The sequence below is a fragment of the Herpailurus yagouaroundi genome, unplaced genomic scaffold (genome assembly GCF_014898765.1).
Source record: "Herpailurus yagouaroundi ecotype Mexico unplaced genomic scaffold, PumYag 184, whole genome shotgun sequence".
Lineage (NCBI taxonomy): Eukaryota > Metazoa > Chordata > Mammalia > Carnivora > Felidae > Herpailurus > Herpailurus yagouaroundi.
In genome coordinates, this window is record NW_024412415.1 from 21095061 (window position 1) to 21113496 (window position 18436).

General features: G+C 36.1%; 1 protein-coding gene across 7 annotated transcripts in view; it reads right to left on the bottom strand.

The window, feature by feature from the left end:
- The window catches only part of DNAAF4 (dynein axonemal assembly factor 4), a 69543-nt gene that overhangs the window by 22330 nt on the left and 28777 nt on the right, over window positions 1–18436 (bottom strand). For 5 of the 7 annotated variants that reach the window (XR_005795832.1, XM_040492755.1, XM_040492754.1 and 2 more), the window contains exons 5-7: window positions 8364–8381; window positions 6322–6467; window positions 4506–4615 (exon numbers count right to left, since the gene is read on the bottom strand). Coding sequence is in view for 6 of the 7 variants with exons in the window: in XM_040492755.1 (XP_040348689.1) it covers window positions 4506–4615; window positions 6322–6467; window positions 8364–8381 (274 nt within the window). In the remaining variant the exon portion in view is untranslated. The remainder of the gene's footprint in view (window positions 1–4505; window positions 4616–6321; window positions 6468–8363; window positions 8382–18436) is intronic. The other 2 variants (XM_040492756.1, XM_040492758.1) reach the window with 1 other exon arrangement.

The window sequence follows — 18436 nt, forward strand, 5'->3', positions numbered from 1 at the left end:
GTGTGTGTGTGTGTGTGTGTGTGTGCCTGAGCAGGGGACAGGCAGAGGGAAAGGGAGACACAGAATCCAAAGCAGGCCCCAGGCTCTGAGCTGTCAGCACAGAGCCAGATGCGGGGCTCAAATTCACAAACCGTGAGATCGTGACCTGAGCTGAAGTAAGCCGTTTAGCCGACAGAGCCACCCAGGCACCCTTGCAATTTTTTTGTTGTTGTTGTTAAAGCAATCTCTACGTTCAAAGTGGGGCTGGAACTCGAGACCCCAGATCACGAGTTACACGCTCTACCGAACAAGCCAGCCAGGTGCCCCTCCTTTGCACTTTCTTATTCCCGGTTTTGCCATAACTGACTCCACCTCTCATTCCTTTCCTATACCCTTAACTTTTCTTAAAAATCCCGTCTAAAATAAACTTGGCTCTGTCCTCAGGGCAATGCTAATCTCTACCACCCTCTCCACTGCATCCCATCCTGAGTCCCCACATCAGGGGTTAGGACTGTAGAAACTGGCATTCTTCAGACTCTCTTCTGCTAGATATAAGATCAAACTCTCTCTTTATACACAAGTCATTATCCTTTGAGATTCCTGACATCTTTCCCCCTACAGCCTTCTAGTCACTGTCATCTCCTGTCTTTTTAAAAGTCACTATTTTCCTGGGACACCTGGCTGGCTCAGTTGTTAGAAGTGTTCAACTCTTGATCTCAAGGTCATGAGTTCGAATCCTATGTTGGGCTTGGAGCCTACTTTAAGAGAAAGACAGAGAGAAAAGTTAAAATCACTCTTCTCATATTCATTAAGGCCTTTGAAACTGGTTCCCGGCATCTGTCTCTATCCTGACTTCTGCCATGATTCCAGAAGATTCCAAAATCAAGAGTCAGATGCTTAACCAACTGAGCCACTGAGTTGCCTGGCATCTCTTCCTGTGTAACCCAACTTGGACTTTGTGGCTAAATACCTGAGTTATTTTTTTCTTTTTTTAATTTTTTTTTTTAACATTTATTCATTGTCTGAGAGACATAATGTGAATGGGGAGGGGCAGAGAGAGGGAGACACAGAATCCGAAGCAAGCTCCAGGCTCTGAACTGACAGCACAGAGCCCGACAGGGGGCTTGAACTCACGAACTGTGAGATCATGACCTGGGCTGAAGTCGGATGCTTAACTGACTGAGCCACCCAAGTGCCCCAACTGAGCTATTTTTCTATGAGCAATCTGGTCCCTTGCACTACTAGTCTTTTACTGTACTTGTCAGTTAAAATTCCCACTCTGGCCCAAGATCTATTCTTAAATCCGAAAGAAGACTAAACCCTAAAGGAGATAAATCACACAGCTGTACTGACATCTCTATGAATTCATGTTCTCAACCTGGCAGAGCCAACAGTATTCACTAATCAATTTCCCTTATCTAGATATATACTTGTCTCCACTATTGTTCCCTCCAATCTCAGAAAATGAAGTATCTCTGTCTATTCCAAGTCAATCCATCAACATTTTCTAGAGCAAAGTAATCAATCCAACAGGACAGCCCACTCAGCTTTGCCCATTTTAGCATTCTCAGGCTGCAAGGAGGAACAATTCATAGCCAAACCAAACTCTGTCTTCACTAAGGCTAACCAATTGGATAAAAAGGACAAACTCAAGACAATCCATCCAATTCTTGGCTTTGACCCAATTTTCTCCACTCGGCTCAGGAGGATTTCAATCATCTCTTCTTTCTCTTGTCTCCAAATCTATTCAAATCTTTTATATTCTTAAAGAAACAAAACAAAAACTGTTTCAACTTTCTGCTCCATTGGCTTCTGGGAATATTTTTGTGTACTCCTTCCTTTTGCCAGACCTTCAAATGTTGGTAGGTCACAGAGTGTTATCCTCAGGCCACTACTCTCCAGGTCTACACACTTTGTGGATATCTCAGACACTTTTATAAATTTAACTACAATATAAATGTTGATAAGCTCCAAATCTATTTCTACAGTACTGGCTTCTCCTGTGAGTTTCAAACTTGCCGGACAGTGTCACCCAGAATGGCCCAGAGACATCTCAAACTCAATATACTAAAAACTGAACTTACCTGCATTCTCTCCTGACGAGCCTCTCATCTAGTATTCCCTAATTTAGCTGGTGACAGCATGCAATCAATCATTCAAACTAGAAACTGAGAACTCCTCCTTCTTACTCCCTCCAAATCGATCAAGAGGTTCTGCCTATTTTATCTCATCATTATTTCTCGATTTGCCCTCCTCTTCACCCCTACAACACCACCTACCACAAGGCCAGTTCAAGGTCTTTGCTGTGTTTTCTGCAACACATTTTTCCCCTCTCCTTACAGAATAAAATCTAAAAAAAAATCTAAAAAAAAACAAAACACCTAGACTCTTAAATATAATGAACAGACTAGTAGTTGCCAGATGGGAGGTGGATGGGGGGATGGGTAAAATAGATGAAGGGGATTAAGAGTAACTTATCATGATGAGCACTGAGTGATGTATAGAAATGCTGAATCATTATATTTTATACCTGAAACTAATATAACACCAAATGGTAATTATACTTGAATTAAAAAATAAATTAAAAAAAAGAATTTTAACCAAACACACAAGGCACCTGATGATTTTTCTAGGTTCATTTGTCATTACTCCTAGCCTCAAATTTTATGTTTTAGCAAAAAATAAACCACACAAAGTTCCTGACCCATATATCACACCATTTCTGGTCTCTTGAGCTTTTGTTCATATTTTCTCCAATACTTGAAATGAATGCCTTTATTTCCCTTTCTCTTAAAACTTCTACTTATCACTGAGGATCTCAGGTGCTACATTTGCTATGAAGCTTTTTCTGAACATACCTTCCTTCCTTTAGGGGTAAATGTCCCTCTTATGTACTCTCATTTTACTTTGTTCTTTTCTATGTATTGTACTTCTCACAAAGTATTATAAGTATTTGTATAAGTATGTCTCCTGCACTGATCTTTGTAGCTCAGAGGCTAGTTGGTAAATAGCAAACAATTAATAGATGTTTATTTAATCGTTGAATAAATGGAGAGGAAGGGAGGCAGGGAAGGGGAGAAAGAGGAGGAAGGACCATGTAAGACTTTAATGTTGGAAGTAAAAGAAACCAACTCGTCAGCCCCAGGCCTCTGACCTTCAGAAAAATTGTCACTTCAGTTCAACTCTACATATTAATCCCTGGTGGTGTAACAGGCAAAAAGACCAAGAAAAAATAAGAAAAGAAAAATACAGATGCAGACATTGTGGTAGACAGATAATGGAGACGACCCCACCAAAAGATGTCCATATCCTAATCCTCAGAATCTGTGACTTTGTCACCTAACATGGGAGGAAGGATTCCACAGACTGGCCTAAATTAAGGTCTTGAGGTGGGAGATAATTCAGGATTAAGCAAAGGATACTAATGTAATCACAAGGATCCTTATAAAAGAAAGAGGGAATTAGGAAAGTCAGAGCCAGAGAAGGAGATGGGATTATGGAAGGAGAGGTTGGAGTGATGCAATTGCTGGCTGGAGGCCACAAGCCAAGGAATGCAGGCAACCTATAAACTGGAAAACGAAAGCAAATAGATTCTTCCCTATAGGCTCTAGAAGAAACACAGATGATACCTTGATTTTAGCCCAGTGAAACCCATTTTGAACTTCTGATTTCCAAAACTGTAAGATAATAAATTTGTGTTGTTTTAAGCCACTAAGTTCATGATACTTTATTATGGCAACAATAAAAAAATAAAAGTCTATGTCATGAAATACAATAAGTAATATCTACAACTGCCTCAAAATATGAAATCAAATTGCCATTCATAATGTATCAGATTGTACTGTTTTTGATAACTGTATAAAAATATTCACACATGGGGCGCCTCAGTGGTTCAGTCGGTTAAGCATCTGACTCTTGATTTCAGCTCAGGTCATGATCTCATGGTTGTGAGATTGAGTCCCAAATTGGGCTCCATTCTGATCATGCAGAGTCTGCTTGGGATTCTCTCTCTCCCTCTCTCTCTGTCCCTCCCCCCACTTGTGCGCTCGCATGCTCTCTCTCTCTCAAAATAAGTAAAAAAACATTTTGAAAAATATTCACACACAGAGAAACATATAAATAAATATAAGGATTTCATGGATATAAAATGAAAATTTGTAAGATAAATTTGGTAATCTTTTAAAGATGGAGATGAATAATCAAAGAAGCTATAGTTTCTGAAAAACACATTTCTAGGAAGAGCTTATGTTAAATATAAGTGATTTTAAAAGGGATTTTAATAAGTGATATGTTTCATTTCTATGACATTTAAATGCAAAATCAAATAAAAATAAGAGCCTTATTTGTTATACAATCTGACTTTTTAAATATGGAGGCCCTGCCTATCTAATTGGCTTATTTGGATTATCTTTCCCCAACAACATACACACATAAGCACATATGTCAAGATACCTAGAAAATGTAGTTAGTACTACGGTCTACCTAAATTTATTATAAATCTCATAGCCAGAGTCCAAACAACGTACTTTCCTTTGTCCTTCAGCCATTCTGGATTCTTTTCTTCTTCTTTTAAATCAGAAAGTTCAGGAATATCAGTATTCAATGCTCTCCGTGCTTCCGCTTGTTTGTGCAACCACTGAAATCAGAGAAGTCTAATGAAGGACACAAAAATCTTATTTTTATTAACAGCTACTTTGACATTTGCCAGCTTCTATATAAAATGGAAATACTATTTGTTATGGACTGAATATTTGTGACCCCCAAAATTCGTATGTTGAAGCCCTAATCCCCAGTGTGATGGTATTTGGAAGTAGGACTTTTGGAGGTAATCAAGTTTAGATGAGGTCATGAGAATGGGGCCCGCATGATGGGATTAGTGTCCTTATAAGAAGAAGAAGAGACCAGAACACAGCTCTCCTCCCACTACTCCCTGTACCCTGATCTTGGACTTTCCAGCCTCCAGAACTTTGAGAAATAAATGTCTGTTGTTTAAGACACTCAGTCTAGGGTATTTTGTTACAGCAGCCTGAGTAGACTACTATACTATTTGATAATGCTGATTTTTTTAAACTTTCAGTTTTTATCCTTTTTTGTTTAACATTACCAGATAGTTAAGACCAAACATACAAAAATTTCTAGTCCGAATTTCATACAAATGGGAGTCTGTGGGAGTTCATGGGATTATTATTTTATTTTTCTTATCTATAACACATTTGTTTTTCTATATTGAAAAATACATAAATGACTTTTATTTTTTCTTTTTTAAAAAAATTGTTTAATGTTTATTTTTGACAGAGAGAGAGAGAGACAGAGCATGAGTTGGAGAGGGGCAAAGAGAGAGGGAGACACAGAATCTGAAATAGGCACCAGGCTCCGAGCTGTCAGCACAGAGTCCGACAGGGGGCTTGAACTCATGGACAGCGAGATTATGACCTAGGCCAAAGTCGGACGCTCAACCAGCTGAGCCACCCAGGCGCCCCATAAATGACTTTTAAATAATTACACATTTATAATTCTAGAAATAACTTTATAAATAATAAAATTTAGAATATATTGTTTAATAAGAAAATAGTTAATATTTATAAACTGTCATTATGTCTTAAGGATCTTCAATCATTTCCACAAGTTTTGAATTGTGAGAGGCAACACTTAACACCTTGTAGTAAAAAATAATGCAGTTCTTAGAGTCTATATACCTAAAGATAAAACATTCAAAATGCCAGGGCTCAGGTATTTATAAATGAATGAGAGATATTCTAGAATGTCACATTAGAAATACCTAACGTTAATAATGAGTAATTGTATTAACAATAAATGTCCAAATCCATTACCAAAACACAAGTTTACAAATCTAATATAGAAAATGATGTATGGGGCATATGGGTGGCTCAGTTGGTTAAGCTTCCAACTTCAGCTCAGGTCATGATCTTGTGGTCCGTCAGTTCAAGCCCCATGTTGGGCTCTGTGCTGACAGATCAGAGTCTGGAGCCTGCTTCAGATTCTGTGTCTCCCTCTCTCTCTGCCCCTCCCCTGCTCACGCTCTGTCTCTGTCTCTCAAAAATGAATAGATGTTTAAAAAATTAAAAAAAAAAAGAAAATGATGTATTTGATAAAATAGATGGCAAGTGTTTATCTCCTGGAAAAAGCAATAATACTGCACACTGAATCTGGAGACAAAAAAATTCTGCAAAATACTTTTCCATAAGGAAATACTAAAATATGTTCAAGAAGTGATATCTTTAGTCTAATGAATACTTAAATTCAGAACCAGTACTAGTTTTAAAAGATGAAATAAAAAATATTTTCATTGTGATCACTGTAACTAACAGCAAATATACTTACCTCCTCTTCTTCTGCTACTTGTGATTCCCGGAGAGCAGTTGGAAATACTCGAGGGGTAAAGTTGATTTTAATACTGCCAACAGAGCGAGGAGCAGGAATACTATTTTCCTTTAACTTCTCCAAAAATATATTTTCTGAATTTCTTCCTTCAAAAGCAGTATTAGCAAGTGAGTTCTCTCTCATTTTCTAGTTAACAATCAAACTGACTCTTCAACTAATTACACAGCAAAGCTACCTCTAAAATCCTATACAAATAAACTGAAGATAACTTCTGCTAGAAAGAATGTAAAACCCATCATCAAAAGTGTGGCAGCAAGTTATCTGTCCTTTAATCAATGACCGCAGCTACTTTTCTAGGGTTCTCTTTGTTAAAACACACAGTGTCTAATTTACATTCAATCTAGGGAAGGGAGAGCACTCTAGGAAACTCTACAACCACTTTCCATTTTAGAAAGCCATCACTGGAAACACTACCTCTATTTTCCTTAAGCTCCTACAGCAATATCTTCTATAAGCTTCCTTATAAAAGTTATGGTATAAAAGTGATGGTATAAAAGTTTTTCAGCCATCCGAGATAGCTAATGAAAAGAGGCAAAAAAAAAAAAAAGTAATAATGAAAAGCTATACGTTTTAATAAAGATAGTTACATGTAATAATGGTTAAACCAATATAAGAGGAGAAATTAATCTACGTGTTAGAATATAAAGTGTATGATTAAAAGGAAGGAAAATTAGGTTTTAGTTTTAAAAACTGCAAAAGTACCAAAAGCATGATACACAGATAGAAAAGGCAAATATCAAAAATTTAAAGAAAATCAGATTTTTCACAAATATGACAGTAATATCTTTGTTATAAAATACAAACAAATAAGAAAAAAAAACTTCTAAATTAAAAAATTGGAAAATGGCCTAAATTGACATTTCCAAGAGAGGGAGGAAGGGGACAAGGAGGAAAAAAATAAGGACTCAAACAAACAAGAAAGCAACATTAACAAAAATTTGACTGCAAGTTTTCTATAGATGTCTGTAGTTGAGACAGCTATCTTCCAGTATCCTAGCCATGCTCTCCTCTTCCTTTTAGAAATAGAATTTGAGTTCTAGGCTAGGTACATGACTATGTCAGGCTAGAATCGATATAACCCAGCCTCCCTTAAGATCAGATGTGATTGGAGCGCCTGGTTCACTCAGTTGGTTAAGCCTCTGACTCTTGATTTCGGCTCAGGTCATGATCTCATGGTTGGGAAGTTCAAGCCCTCGCTGACAGTGCGAGGCCTGCTTGGGTTTCTCTCTCTCCTCCTCTCTTTACTACCCTCTCGTATTCACATGTGGGCTCTTTCTCTCAAAATAATAAAGTTAAAAAAAAAAAATTATGTGTGACTATATGCCAAATCTGAGACAACAAAATCTGAATAGAAATGATGTATACAACTTATGGATCGTCATCTTATAGGTACATGTGCTTGCTGTGGACTTCTCTTCCCATTTCCCACTGGCTAAAAAACAACACCAACTGCAGCATCCAGAGATTGAAGACAAATGAGGTAATAACAGAGGCGGCCCCACCAGCCTGGATGGCCACATAGAAAAAGTCATCTATCAGGCCTACATGGATCGCTGTTATATAACAAGTATTAGATTATGCAGAACTATATTTCTGTCTTATTTGATCTGTAACTTGGATCTCCTTATTACAACAATTAGCTTTAACTATCTAATCCAATGTCCCAAGAATTTTATATCCAAGTAAATTGTTGTTTACTTATAAAAGCAAAAGATGTTCCTAGATATGTAGAACTAAGTGAATATATTACTTAGCCATCTTTTCCAAAGACAGTAAAATCTTGGTTTGTGAGCATAATTTGCTTATAATCCAAAACACTTCTATATCAACACAAATTTCCCCCATAAGAAATAATGGAAACTCAGATGATTCATTCCACAACCCCAAAATACTCATATGAAAATGATTATAATACCATAATATAATACAAAATAATAAATAAAATATACAATAAAAAGAAAAATAAATTAACCTGCACTTACTTTTGAAAACCTTCGTGGCTAGTATAAGGGAAACAAGAGAGAGGAGGGTTATTGTGTAAGACGACTTTCACTATCATTAACAGAAATCACCGCTATCTATTGGCTCAATGGAATCTTTTTCTGCATGGGGGCCATTGTATATACTCATATGGATGTTGACTACAGTACAGCACTGATAAACTCTTGTCATGCACTGTATTTAATGTAACTGGCAATAAGGCAGCAGAGGAAAGGGTCTATATCTGCCAGCAGCCTGACTTAGAATAAAGCAAAACATTCCTAAGTTTACGGTTGTATGGAAAGCAAAGGACTGTCTGTAGGTGCTTTGAAGTGAAGAAAAATACACAAGTGCCAGTTGTGGGCACCTTGCAACATTCTGAAAAATCTGATTTCTGCCAAACACTACTGCATGAGATAGAGCATCTGAGCATGGTAGACAATCACCCACAATTCTGCAGCCAGAGAGAACCATTGGCTCAGTTGTGATCATGTGACATTCAGCATCATGTACAACTCATATTGCAAGACATCACTCATGTATCAGGTTAAAATTTATTAGAAATGTTTGCTTGTCTTACAGAACACTCACAGAATAAGTTATTCACAGCCTAAGGTTTTACTGTAATATATTCAAAGAAACGTTCCAGAACATGGAGAAATGAAATTAATAACCCAAGCATAGGGAACTTAATAGTAAAAATGGAAAGCATGAATTTTCTAAATAGTGGAGAAAACACTAAAAATTTATGAATAAGATTCTTAAATGTTAGTACAACAGAAGGAAAGCAGAATAAAAAGTTAAAATGAAGTATCTAACTTCAGTATAATACTACTAATGATTACTAGAATACTGAACATGAAGGAAATAAGCACTCTTTTCCATAATGAGAAATTAAAAAATATTTTCTTACTAATTTTGCTAAAATAAAATTTTTTTAATGTTTATGAAAAACATTAAAGTGACCACTAGTTACCTTTTTATTTTTTTTCCTGAGAGAGAAAGCTCCATGCACGGAAGCAGGAGGGAGGAGCAGAGACAGAAAGAGAATCTCAAGCAGGCTCAACACTCAGCATGAATGCAGAATACAACTCCACAACCCTGGGATCATGACCTGAGCCAAAAATCAAGAGTCATATGCTCATGTGACTGAGACACCCAGGCGCCCCAACCACTAGTTAAATTAAAAATAGGGTATCCATTATAAAAATAGGGTATCTAGCCTCCAAAATCTTATGGTAAAATAAGACAAATAGTAAAACAAGAAAATAAAAAGAAATTAGCTTTCTGTTTATAGAAGCATAAGTTAAAGGCTTTAGACACTTCTACAAACAATTTCCAGATAAAATGTTATGTACACGTAAAATCCTTGATAAAAGTATAACAAATAAACAAAGGTTCAAATATACAGTTCAGTTCAAAAGGTAAGCAAAGAAAAAGTCTTATCAGAGATTTATAGTCAGGTAATTCAAAAGCTGACAAAAAGCTCTTTGGACCCCCTACGTTCAGGAATAAGACAAGGATGTCCACTCTCATTATTACTATTTAACATAGTATGGGAAATTTTAGCTTCAGCAATCAGACAACAAAAAGAAATAAAAGGCATCCAAACTGGCAAGGAAGAAGTCAAACTTTCACTATTTGCAGATGACATGATGATACCCTATGCAGAAAACCCGAAAGACTCCACCAAAAAATTGCTACATGAATTCAGCAAAGACAACAGGATATAAAATCAATGTGCAGAAATTTGTTGCATTTCTATACACCAACAACAAAGCAGCAGAGGGGCACCTGGGTTGCTTTGTTGGTTAAGCGACCGACTTCAGCTCAGGTCATGATCTCGTAGTTTGTGAGTTTGAGCCCCATGTCCGGCTCTGTGCTGACAGCTCAGAGCCTGGAGCCTACTTCAGATTCTGTGTCTCCCACTCTCTCTACCCCTGCCTTGCTCACGTTCGGTGTCTCTCTGTGTCTCAATAATAAATAAATGTTAGAGAAAAAAATGTTTACATACAATGGAATATTTTATTACTCACCATCAAAAAGAATGAAATCTTGCTATTTGCAATGACGTGGGTGGAGCTAGAATGTATTATGATAGGTGAAATAAGTCAATCAAAGAAAGACAAATACCTTATGATTTCATTCATATGTTGAGTTTAAGAAACAAAATAGATGAATATATGGGAAGTGGGGGGAAGACTAGAGAAGGAAAGAAATCACAAGAGACTATTAATGATAGAGAACAAACTGAGAGTTGCTGGAGGGAGGTGGGTGGGAGATGTGCTAGATGCATGATGGGTATCAAGGAGGCCACTTGTTATGATGAGCACTGGATGTTGTATGTAAGTGATGAATTGGGCGCCTGGTTGGCTCGGTTGATTAAGCGTCCAACTCTTGATTTTGGCTCAGGTCATGATCTCATGGTTTGTGAGTTTGAGTTTGGCATCAGGCTCTGTGCTGACAGAGCAGAGCCTGCTTGGGATTCTGTTTCCTTCTCTCTCTGCTGTTCCCCTGCTTGCTCTCTAGCTCTCTCTCAAAATAAATTAAAAAATAAACTTAAAACAAAAATAAGTGATAAATCACTGAATTCTACTCCTGAAGCCAATATTGCACTGTTAACTAAAATTTAAAAAAAAAAAGTTGTTTAGAAATATATCTATATCTATATCCAAAATACATATATAAAGACTAAAGGCTGGAAATTTAATGCTGATATAATTACAGAAGTGGGAAGCTAGAAATGAAACTAGAAGCTTAGAAGGGCTGCATTCTTAGTGTAAAGGATACTTATAGGGGCGCCTGGGTGGCTCAGTTGGTTGAGCATCCGACTTCGGCTCGTGAGTTCGAGCCCTGCGTCAGGCTCTGTGTTGACAGCTCAGAGCCTGGAGTCTGCTTCTACTTCTGCGTCTCCCTTTCTCTCTGACCTTAACCCACTCGCATTCTGTCTCTGTCTCTCTCAAAAATAAATAAACATTAAAAAAAATTTTTTTCTTAAAAGGATACTTATAAAATCTCCATCCACTGGTCTAGGAAATGTTCTTCCTGGGGCTTTGGACAGGAGGAGAAAAAAAATGTCTCTTGTGAGAAATCAAAACCCCAGGTATTCCTGTGAGCAACTCTTATTTCCACAAACCACAACACTTGAGATTTTTTTTTTTATATGCACCCATTGAACAAAAAATCCTTACTGAAGATGAACACATAAGTCACATAAGGAAACAATCCAGTATGGACAGTTACCAGACACAACAAACAGGAGGAATGGCTTCCTAAGAATTTGAAAAAATAGAATAATCCGGAAGAGATTAAAATAATAATTTTAAATATGTTTATTTAAAGAGCAAAAACAAGCTAAATCCATAATGAAACACTAAGAAACTAATGACAAATGAACAAACAAAAATGACAAAAGAATAAGCAAAACAAACAAAAAAAGGAACTTCTAAAATGAAAAATATTGTCACTGAAATTTAAAACATTTAGGACAAGTTTAGTAGCACATTAAGCACAGGTGAAGGAAATCTGCAAACTCAAAGAGATCTGAGGATAACAGAGCAATTAAGAAATATAAAGAAACTGAGAAAGGTGATATTTGAAGACAATAGCTTAGAATTTCCTAGAACCGACTGAAGACATACATTCTTTAATAAAAGTAAATTCCAAGTTCTGACATTATGAAACAAATATAAAACTGCACTGAGACTAATAAAATCGAACAACACCAAAGTGAAGAATTTTAAAGAAACCAGAAACAAAAGATGGATTACCTTATAAAGGATCAATAGCTAGATCAAGAGCAGACTTCTCAGCAACATTAGAAGGCAAAAGGTAATAGAAAAATATCTTTAAATTACTGATGGAAAATAACTACAATGTGGTATTCTACAAACAGCCAAACCATCCTTCAACAAGTAAAAATATAATCAGTGCGCCTGGGTGACACAGTAAGTTAAGCATCCCACTCAGGATCTCGGCCCAGATTATGATCTTGAAGTTCATGAGTTCAAGCCACACATTGGGTTCTGCACTTACGGTGTGGAGCCTGCTTGGGATTCTGTCTTTCCTTCTCTCTGCCCCTCCCCTGTTTGTGTGCTTGCTCTCACAAGCGCCCACGTGTGTTCTCTCTCTCTCTCTCTTTCCTCCAAAATAAACAAATTTAAAACCATTTTTTTTAAATATAAAGACAATAATTGAACTTACACCCATAAATCTTCATTAAAGAACTACTAAAGGATTTACTTTCATATAAAGGTTTTTTTTCAATGTTTCATTTGTTTTTGAGAGAGAGCGCAAGTGAGGGAGGGGCAAAGAGCAGGGGACAGAAGATATGAAGTGGGCTCTGTGCTGACAGCAGTGAGCCCGATGTAGGGCTGGAACTCAGGAACCATGAGATCATGACCTGAGCCAAAGTCAGACACTCAACTAGCTGAGCCACCTAGGTGCCCCCAAGGATTTATTATCAAAGGGAAGGCAGTTTGACCCACAAAGAAGTGAAACACAAGAAGCAAAGACAAATAAAACATCAGTAAATATGCATCAATCTAAATAGTAATGACTATTAGTGGAGAAAAAACCCACACTAACAATAATGACTGAATTTAGGGATTTAAGAATATAGTGAAGTCAACTGATCCCCCTGCCCCTCCAAAAAGTGGACTAAAATATTTAGACAATAACATAGATGTGTATAACTATAATTTGCATACTAAATTTCCTTGTAATATTTACAAGTATGGTACAGATTAACCTTAAAACTTTGTTTAGTATGCATGTTAAAATATAGTAATTGGAATTATATCTATATGCCAAAACATATACAAAAAATTTAATATTAATCATTCAAAGAATGAAAATAGAATACATGCCTTTCAAATTAGGAGAAAGAAAAGAAAGTAATTAAGAACACTTTTTAAATCCAAGGCAGAAAAACAGAAAAAAAGAACGAAAAAGAAAGTCTGGTAAATGTAAATCACGAAGATAGAAGAAAATCCTAAGCAAAAGTGTATTTTTATTTATAATAATAAATCTAAGTGTCCCATTGTTTATTAAAAGAAAGCCTCAGGATAAACAAAAATAAGGGTGCCTCGGTGGCTCAGTCAGTTAAGCATCTGAATTCAGCTCAGGTCATGATCCTGCAGTTTGTGGGTTCAAGCCCCGCATCAGACTCTGCTGACAGCTCAGAGCCTGGAGTCTATTTCAGATTCTGTGTCTCCTCTCTCTGCCTCTCCCCTGCTCATGCTGTGTGTGCGTGTGTGTGTGTGTGTGTGTGTGTGTGTGTGTGTGTGTGAGTGTGTGTGTCTCTTTCAAAAATTAAAAATTAAAAAAAAATTTTTAAACACCACAAATACATATCATAAACTATAATTTATAAACATAATGATTCAGAAAATTTTACATATGAGAATTATAGTCATTTCCATTCTATACATTTGGAAACTAAAACCAAACCAAAACAAAAACTCCCTTGTAATTCAAGGGCCAAAGGAAAAAACAATGATGAGTTACAAAATATTTGCAATTAAACAAGAACAAAAACACAAGATTCCAAGACTTGGTGACTTGGTATTAACATAGTATTTAAGAGGGAAAAAAATTTAACTTAACATGCATGTATTAAAATATTACAAAATTAATGGAAACAAGTTGGACAAAAAATAGAGAAAACTAAAAAAACTAAGAGAACACAGGAGTTAATGGAATAGAAAACAAAGAAACTATAAAAAGGATCAACAAAACCAAAAATTGCTTTTTTGAATGGACTAATAAAGTTTACAAAATGTTACAACAGTAGATCAAGGAAAAGTAAAATGGTGTTAGAAATAAATAAATAGAGATAATTATGCTATAATTAGAGATAGAGATAAATAAGAGAAACCTTATGCAAACAAATTTGAAAAGGCAATAAGCACAATTTCCTAGAAAAGAAATTATCAAAATTGACTTCAAAAAAATAGAAAATCTGGAAATCACTAACTATTATAGAAACTAAATGTACTTCTATGCCTAGACATATTAGGGGTAGTTTTACTAAACGTTTGAGCAGCAGATATTTCTTAGTGAAAGCAGACTATTTTGAAGAATAGAAAAAGAAAAAAGGTATAATTCCCAGTGTACCTGAGCAATAAATATTTTAAGAATTTGCATGTGTGAAAAGTTTTTATTTTTGCCTCACGCCTGATTAATAAGCTGGGTATAGAATTTCATAGTGAAAATTATTTTCACTTAGAATTTTGAAGGCACTGATCCATGTTTCAGGATTCCAGTGCTGAGGTTGAGGACAGATGCCAACATTTCCAGTCCTTTGTGCATGATCTGCTCCTCTCCTCTGGAAGCTTGCAAGATCTTGTCTAAAGGGTGCTAAAGTTTCTGGTAATGTGTTCATCAGTGCTTTGGCATGAATATTACAAAATCTACCATGTTGGACCTGATAGACTCTTTCAACACGGCAATTCATTAAAGTTTTCAGAATTTTTGTAACATTAAAAAATTATTTCCTCTGTCTTTCCCTCTCTCTTCCTTATACCCCTATGATTTGAATGTTGAGCATCTTGGAAGGATACTCTGATTGTTTTATCTTTTCTACTTTAAATCTGTCCTTTTGTTCTACTTTCTGAAAAAAATTATAAAGTATATTCCAACCACTTGATTACAATTAAAATTTTTATCACATTTTAAATTTCCAAACTGTTGTATTCTCTTAGTATTCTTCACTGTAGCCTCTTGTTCTTGTTTAATGATTAAAATTTGTTTTGGGGATGCCTGGGTGGTTGAGTCAGTTAAGCATCTGACTCTTGATTTTGGCTCAGATCATGATCTCACAGTTCATGTGTTCAAGCCCCATGTCAGGCTTTGTGCTGGCGGTGCACAGCCTGATTAGGATTCTCTCTCTCCCCCTTTCTCTCTCTGCCCCTCCCCCCACTCTCTCTCTCAAAATAATTAAATAAACTTTAAAAAATATATGTTTTCATTTCTTTGAAGACATTAGTTATAGTGAAGTTTTCTTCTGTTCCCTGCATTACTTGGCTGTTCCAAGTTGCATTTTTCTTTGTCTTGGCTGTCACCATCAATTAGAGATAAAGTATAAAAATTCTGACTGGAAGGTCTGTATACATGAATTGGAAATCTGTTGGCTAGTCAGCTTTAGCAGGTTGAACTAGCTAGGCCATTACAAATGGTGGGATTTTTTCATCCGACACTCACTAGCTTCCCTGTAGAGGAATTCTCCAATCTGCATCCCAGGTACACTAGGCTTGTGCATGCATATGTACATGTGCATGGGGATCCCTTGAATAAGTACTAAGATTTTCACAATGCAGGTTTTCACTCAATCTCTGCATTTTCAATGCAGAAGAATCTTACTCAGTCTACAACTGTGCAGAAAGGAAACCCCCAATCTTCTGTCATGATGAGGAAGAGATCTGGTAGTGAAACTCTATTTACACACTTTCAACCAATCTTTTTTTTTTTTTTTTCCAGACTTACATTTGCCCTACCTTTCTAAGTTGAAAAGGGACAAATTAACCTGGCCTCAAGTCTCATCTCTCCCTCTACAACGCGTTTAGTAGCTTACCGAGCAAGTCAAAATTACATCAACAGAACAAGCTGATTCCAGTAACTGAACTTCTTCTAACAAGATAAGGAAGTTCCCATAGTTAATTAATTAGACGTTCAATGATTCCCTTTCCCAGTCTCCTATAAATACAATAGTACGAGGGCCAGGACCCTCAAATGGAGGCTTCACTATGTCCAGCCATAAGCATAACTGATGAATAAGAAGAACTTGAGAAAATCATGTGCACTTTGATGTTTTTCTGCCTAGAAGTATTTCCAATATACTCTATTCAATTTTACTAAGAAATAATTTATGTACAGTAAACTGTACTAATTTTACAGTGTATTAATTCAATGAGTTGACAGATGTATGCACCCATGAAATCACAATCATAATCAAGACAGAAAGTTTCTATCACTTCCAAGAGTCCCCTATGGCCACTTGAAGTTCATCCCTTCCTTTTACCTCTGGCCCCAGATAACCACTGATGTGCTGTCAGTCATTATAGAATGGTTAATATTTTCTACAATTTCACGCAGTATGGACTGGTTTGGTCTCTCTTTTTTATTGCAGAGTATTTCATTTTTATTTCATTTTTATGAATGTATGAGAGTTTGTTTATTCACTCATCTGTTGATGAACATCACTTCCAGTTTCTTGCCACTGTAAATAAAGTTGCCATAAACATTTGAACACAAGTCTTTAGGTGTATAGCTCTCTCTTGTGTAAAAACTGAAGACAAGGATGTCCGAGTTACATGATAGGTATGTACTTAACTTTTAAGGAAGGAGCCAAAAACTTGTCCAAAGTAGTTGTACCATTTTATAGTTCTACCATTGGTGTACAAGAGCTACAGTTGCAGCATATCCTCAATAACACTTGTGTTGATGGTCTTTAATTTTCTGTTTTAGTCATTTTAGTGGGTATGTGCTATGTACTGTATCTCACTGTGGCTTTAAAATTTACTTATTTTGAGAGGGGAAAAAGACAGCAGGCACACATGCGCATGTGCATGAGCATAGAGAAGGGGCAGAGAGATTGACTCCCAGGTGTGCTCCAAGCCGTCAGTGAGGAGCCAGACATGGGGCTCTATCTCAGGAACTGTGAGATCATGACCTGAGCCAAAATCAAGAGTCAGAGGCTTAACAAACCGAGCCACCCAGGTGTCCCTCTCATTGTGGTTTTAATTTGCATTTCCTTACTAACAAATAATTTGAATATCTTTTCATATGTCTATTGGCCATTCATATGTCTTCCTCTGTTAAAAGTTCATTCAAATCTTTCATCCAATTGTTTATTGGATTGTCTTCTTATGTATGTGTTATGTACACAGTGAGGTAAGAGTCTACCCTCATTTGTTTCCATAAAGATATTCATTTGTTCCAGACCTTCCTTTACCTATTGAATTATCTTGTTACCTTTGGTTAAAATAATTGAACTATACATGTGTGGATCTATTTCTGGTCTCTGTATTCTGTTCTTTTGAACTTGTGTTTGTCTTTCACCAATTTCATCTTGTCTTGATTACTGTAGCTTGACGCTAAGCACTAAGTCTTCAAATCAGGTAGTGTGAGTCCTACATATTTGCTCTCATTTTTAAAAATTCATTTGCCTATTCTAGGTGATTTATATTCTCATATAAATATTAGAATCAGCTTGTCAATTTCTACAAAAAGATTACTGGGATTTCTACTGGAATTGCACTGAATCTATAGATGAGTTTAAGAAGAACTGACATCCGAACATTGAGTTTTCCAATTCAGGAACATGTTCTATCACTACATTTAGCTAGGACTTTTAAAATATCTCCTAGCAATCCTTCTGTAGTTTTCAGTGATGTGATCTTACACTTCTTTTGTTAAATTATTCCTACATATTTTCTCTTTTAATGTTATTATAAATAAATTAAAATGTTATTTCCCAGTTGTTTGCCTCTGGTAAATAAAATTTTAAGTGACTTATATCCTGAATTTATTAATTCACCTATTAGTTCTAGTTGTCATTTTTCATATTTCTTAGGGATTTCCACAAGTACAATTGTGTCATCTACAAATAAGTTTTACTTCTTTCTGTCTAATCTTCATGCCTCTCATTGCTTCTTCTTGTCGTAATGCAATGGTTAGGACCTCCAGTACAATGCTGAATACAATCAGTGAAACTAGACATGCTTGCCTTGATCCTGGACCTACGGGGCAGGGCAAAGCATTCATTAATTCACCAATAAACATGAAGCTTACTATACATTTTTTTGTAAAAGGACTTCATTAAAGTAAAAAAGTACCTTTCTACTCCTAATCTGCTGAGCAATTTTTTTCATAAATGGGTGTTGGATTTTATCAAATACCTTTCTGCAATAGTGAAATGATCATATGTTTTTTCCTTTACTGTGTTAATATTCTTCATTACATTGAATAATTTTCAAATGCTAAACCAAATTTGCACATTATCCATTTCTATCAGTCAAAAGTTCTCTAAGCTGTGTGAAGAGAAAACATGACTACAGTTGATTAACCAAGAATG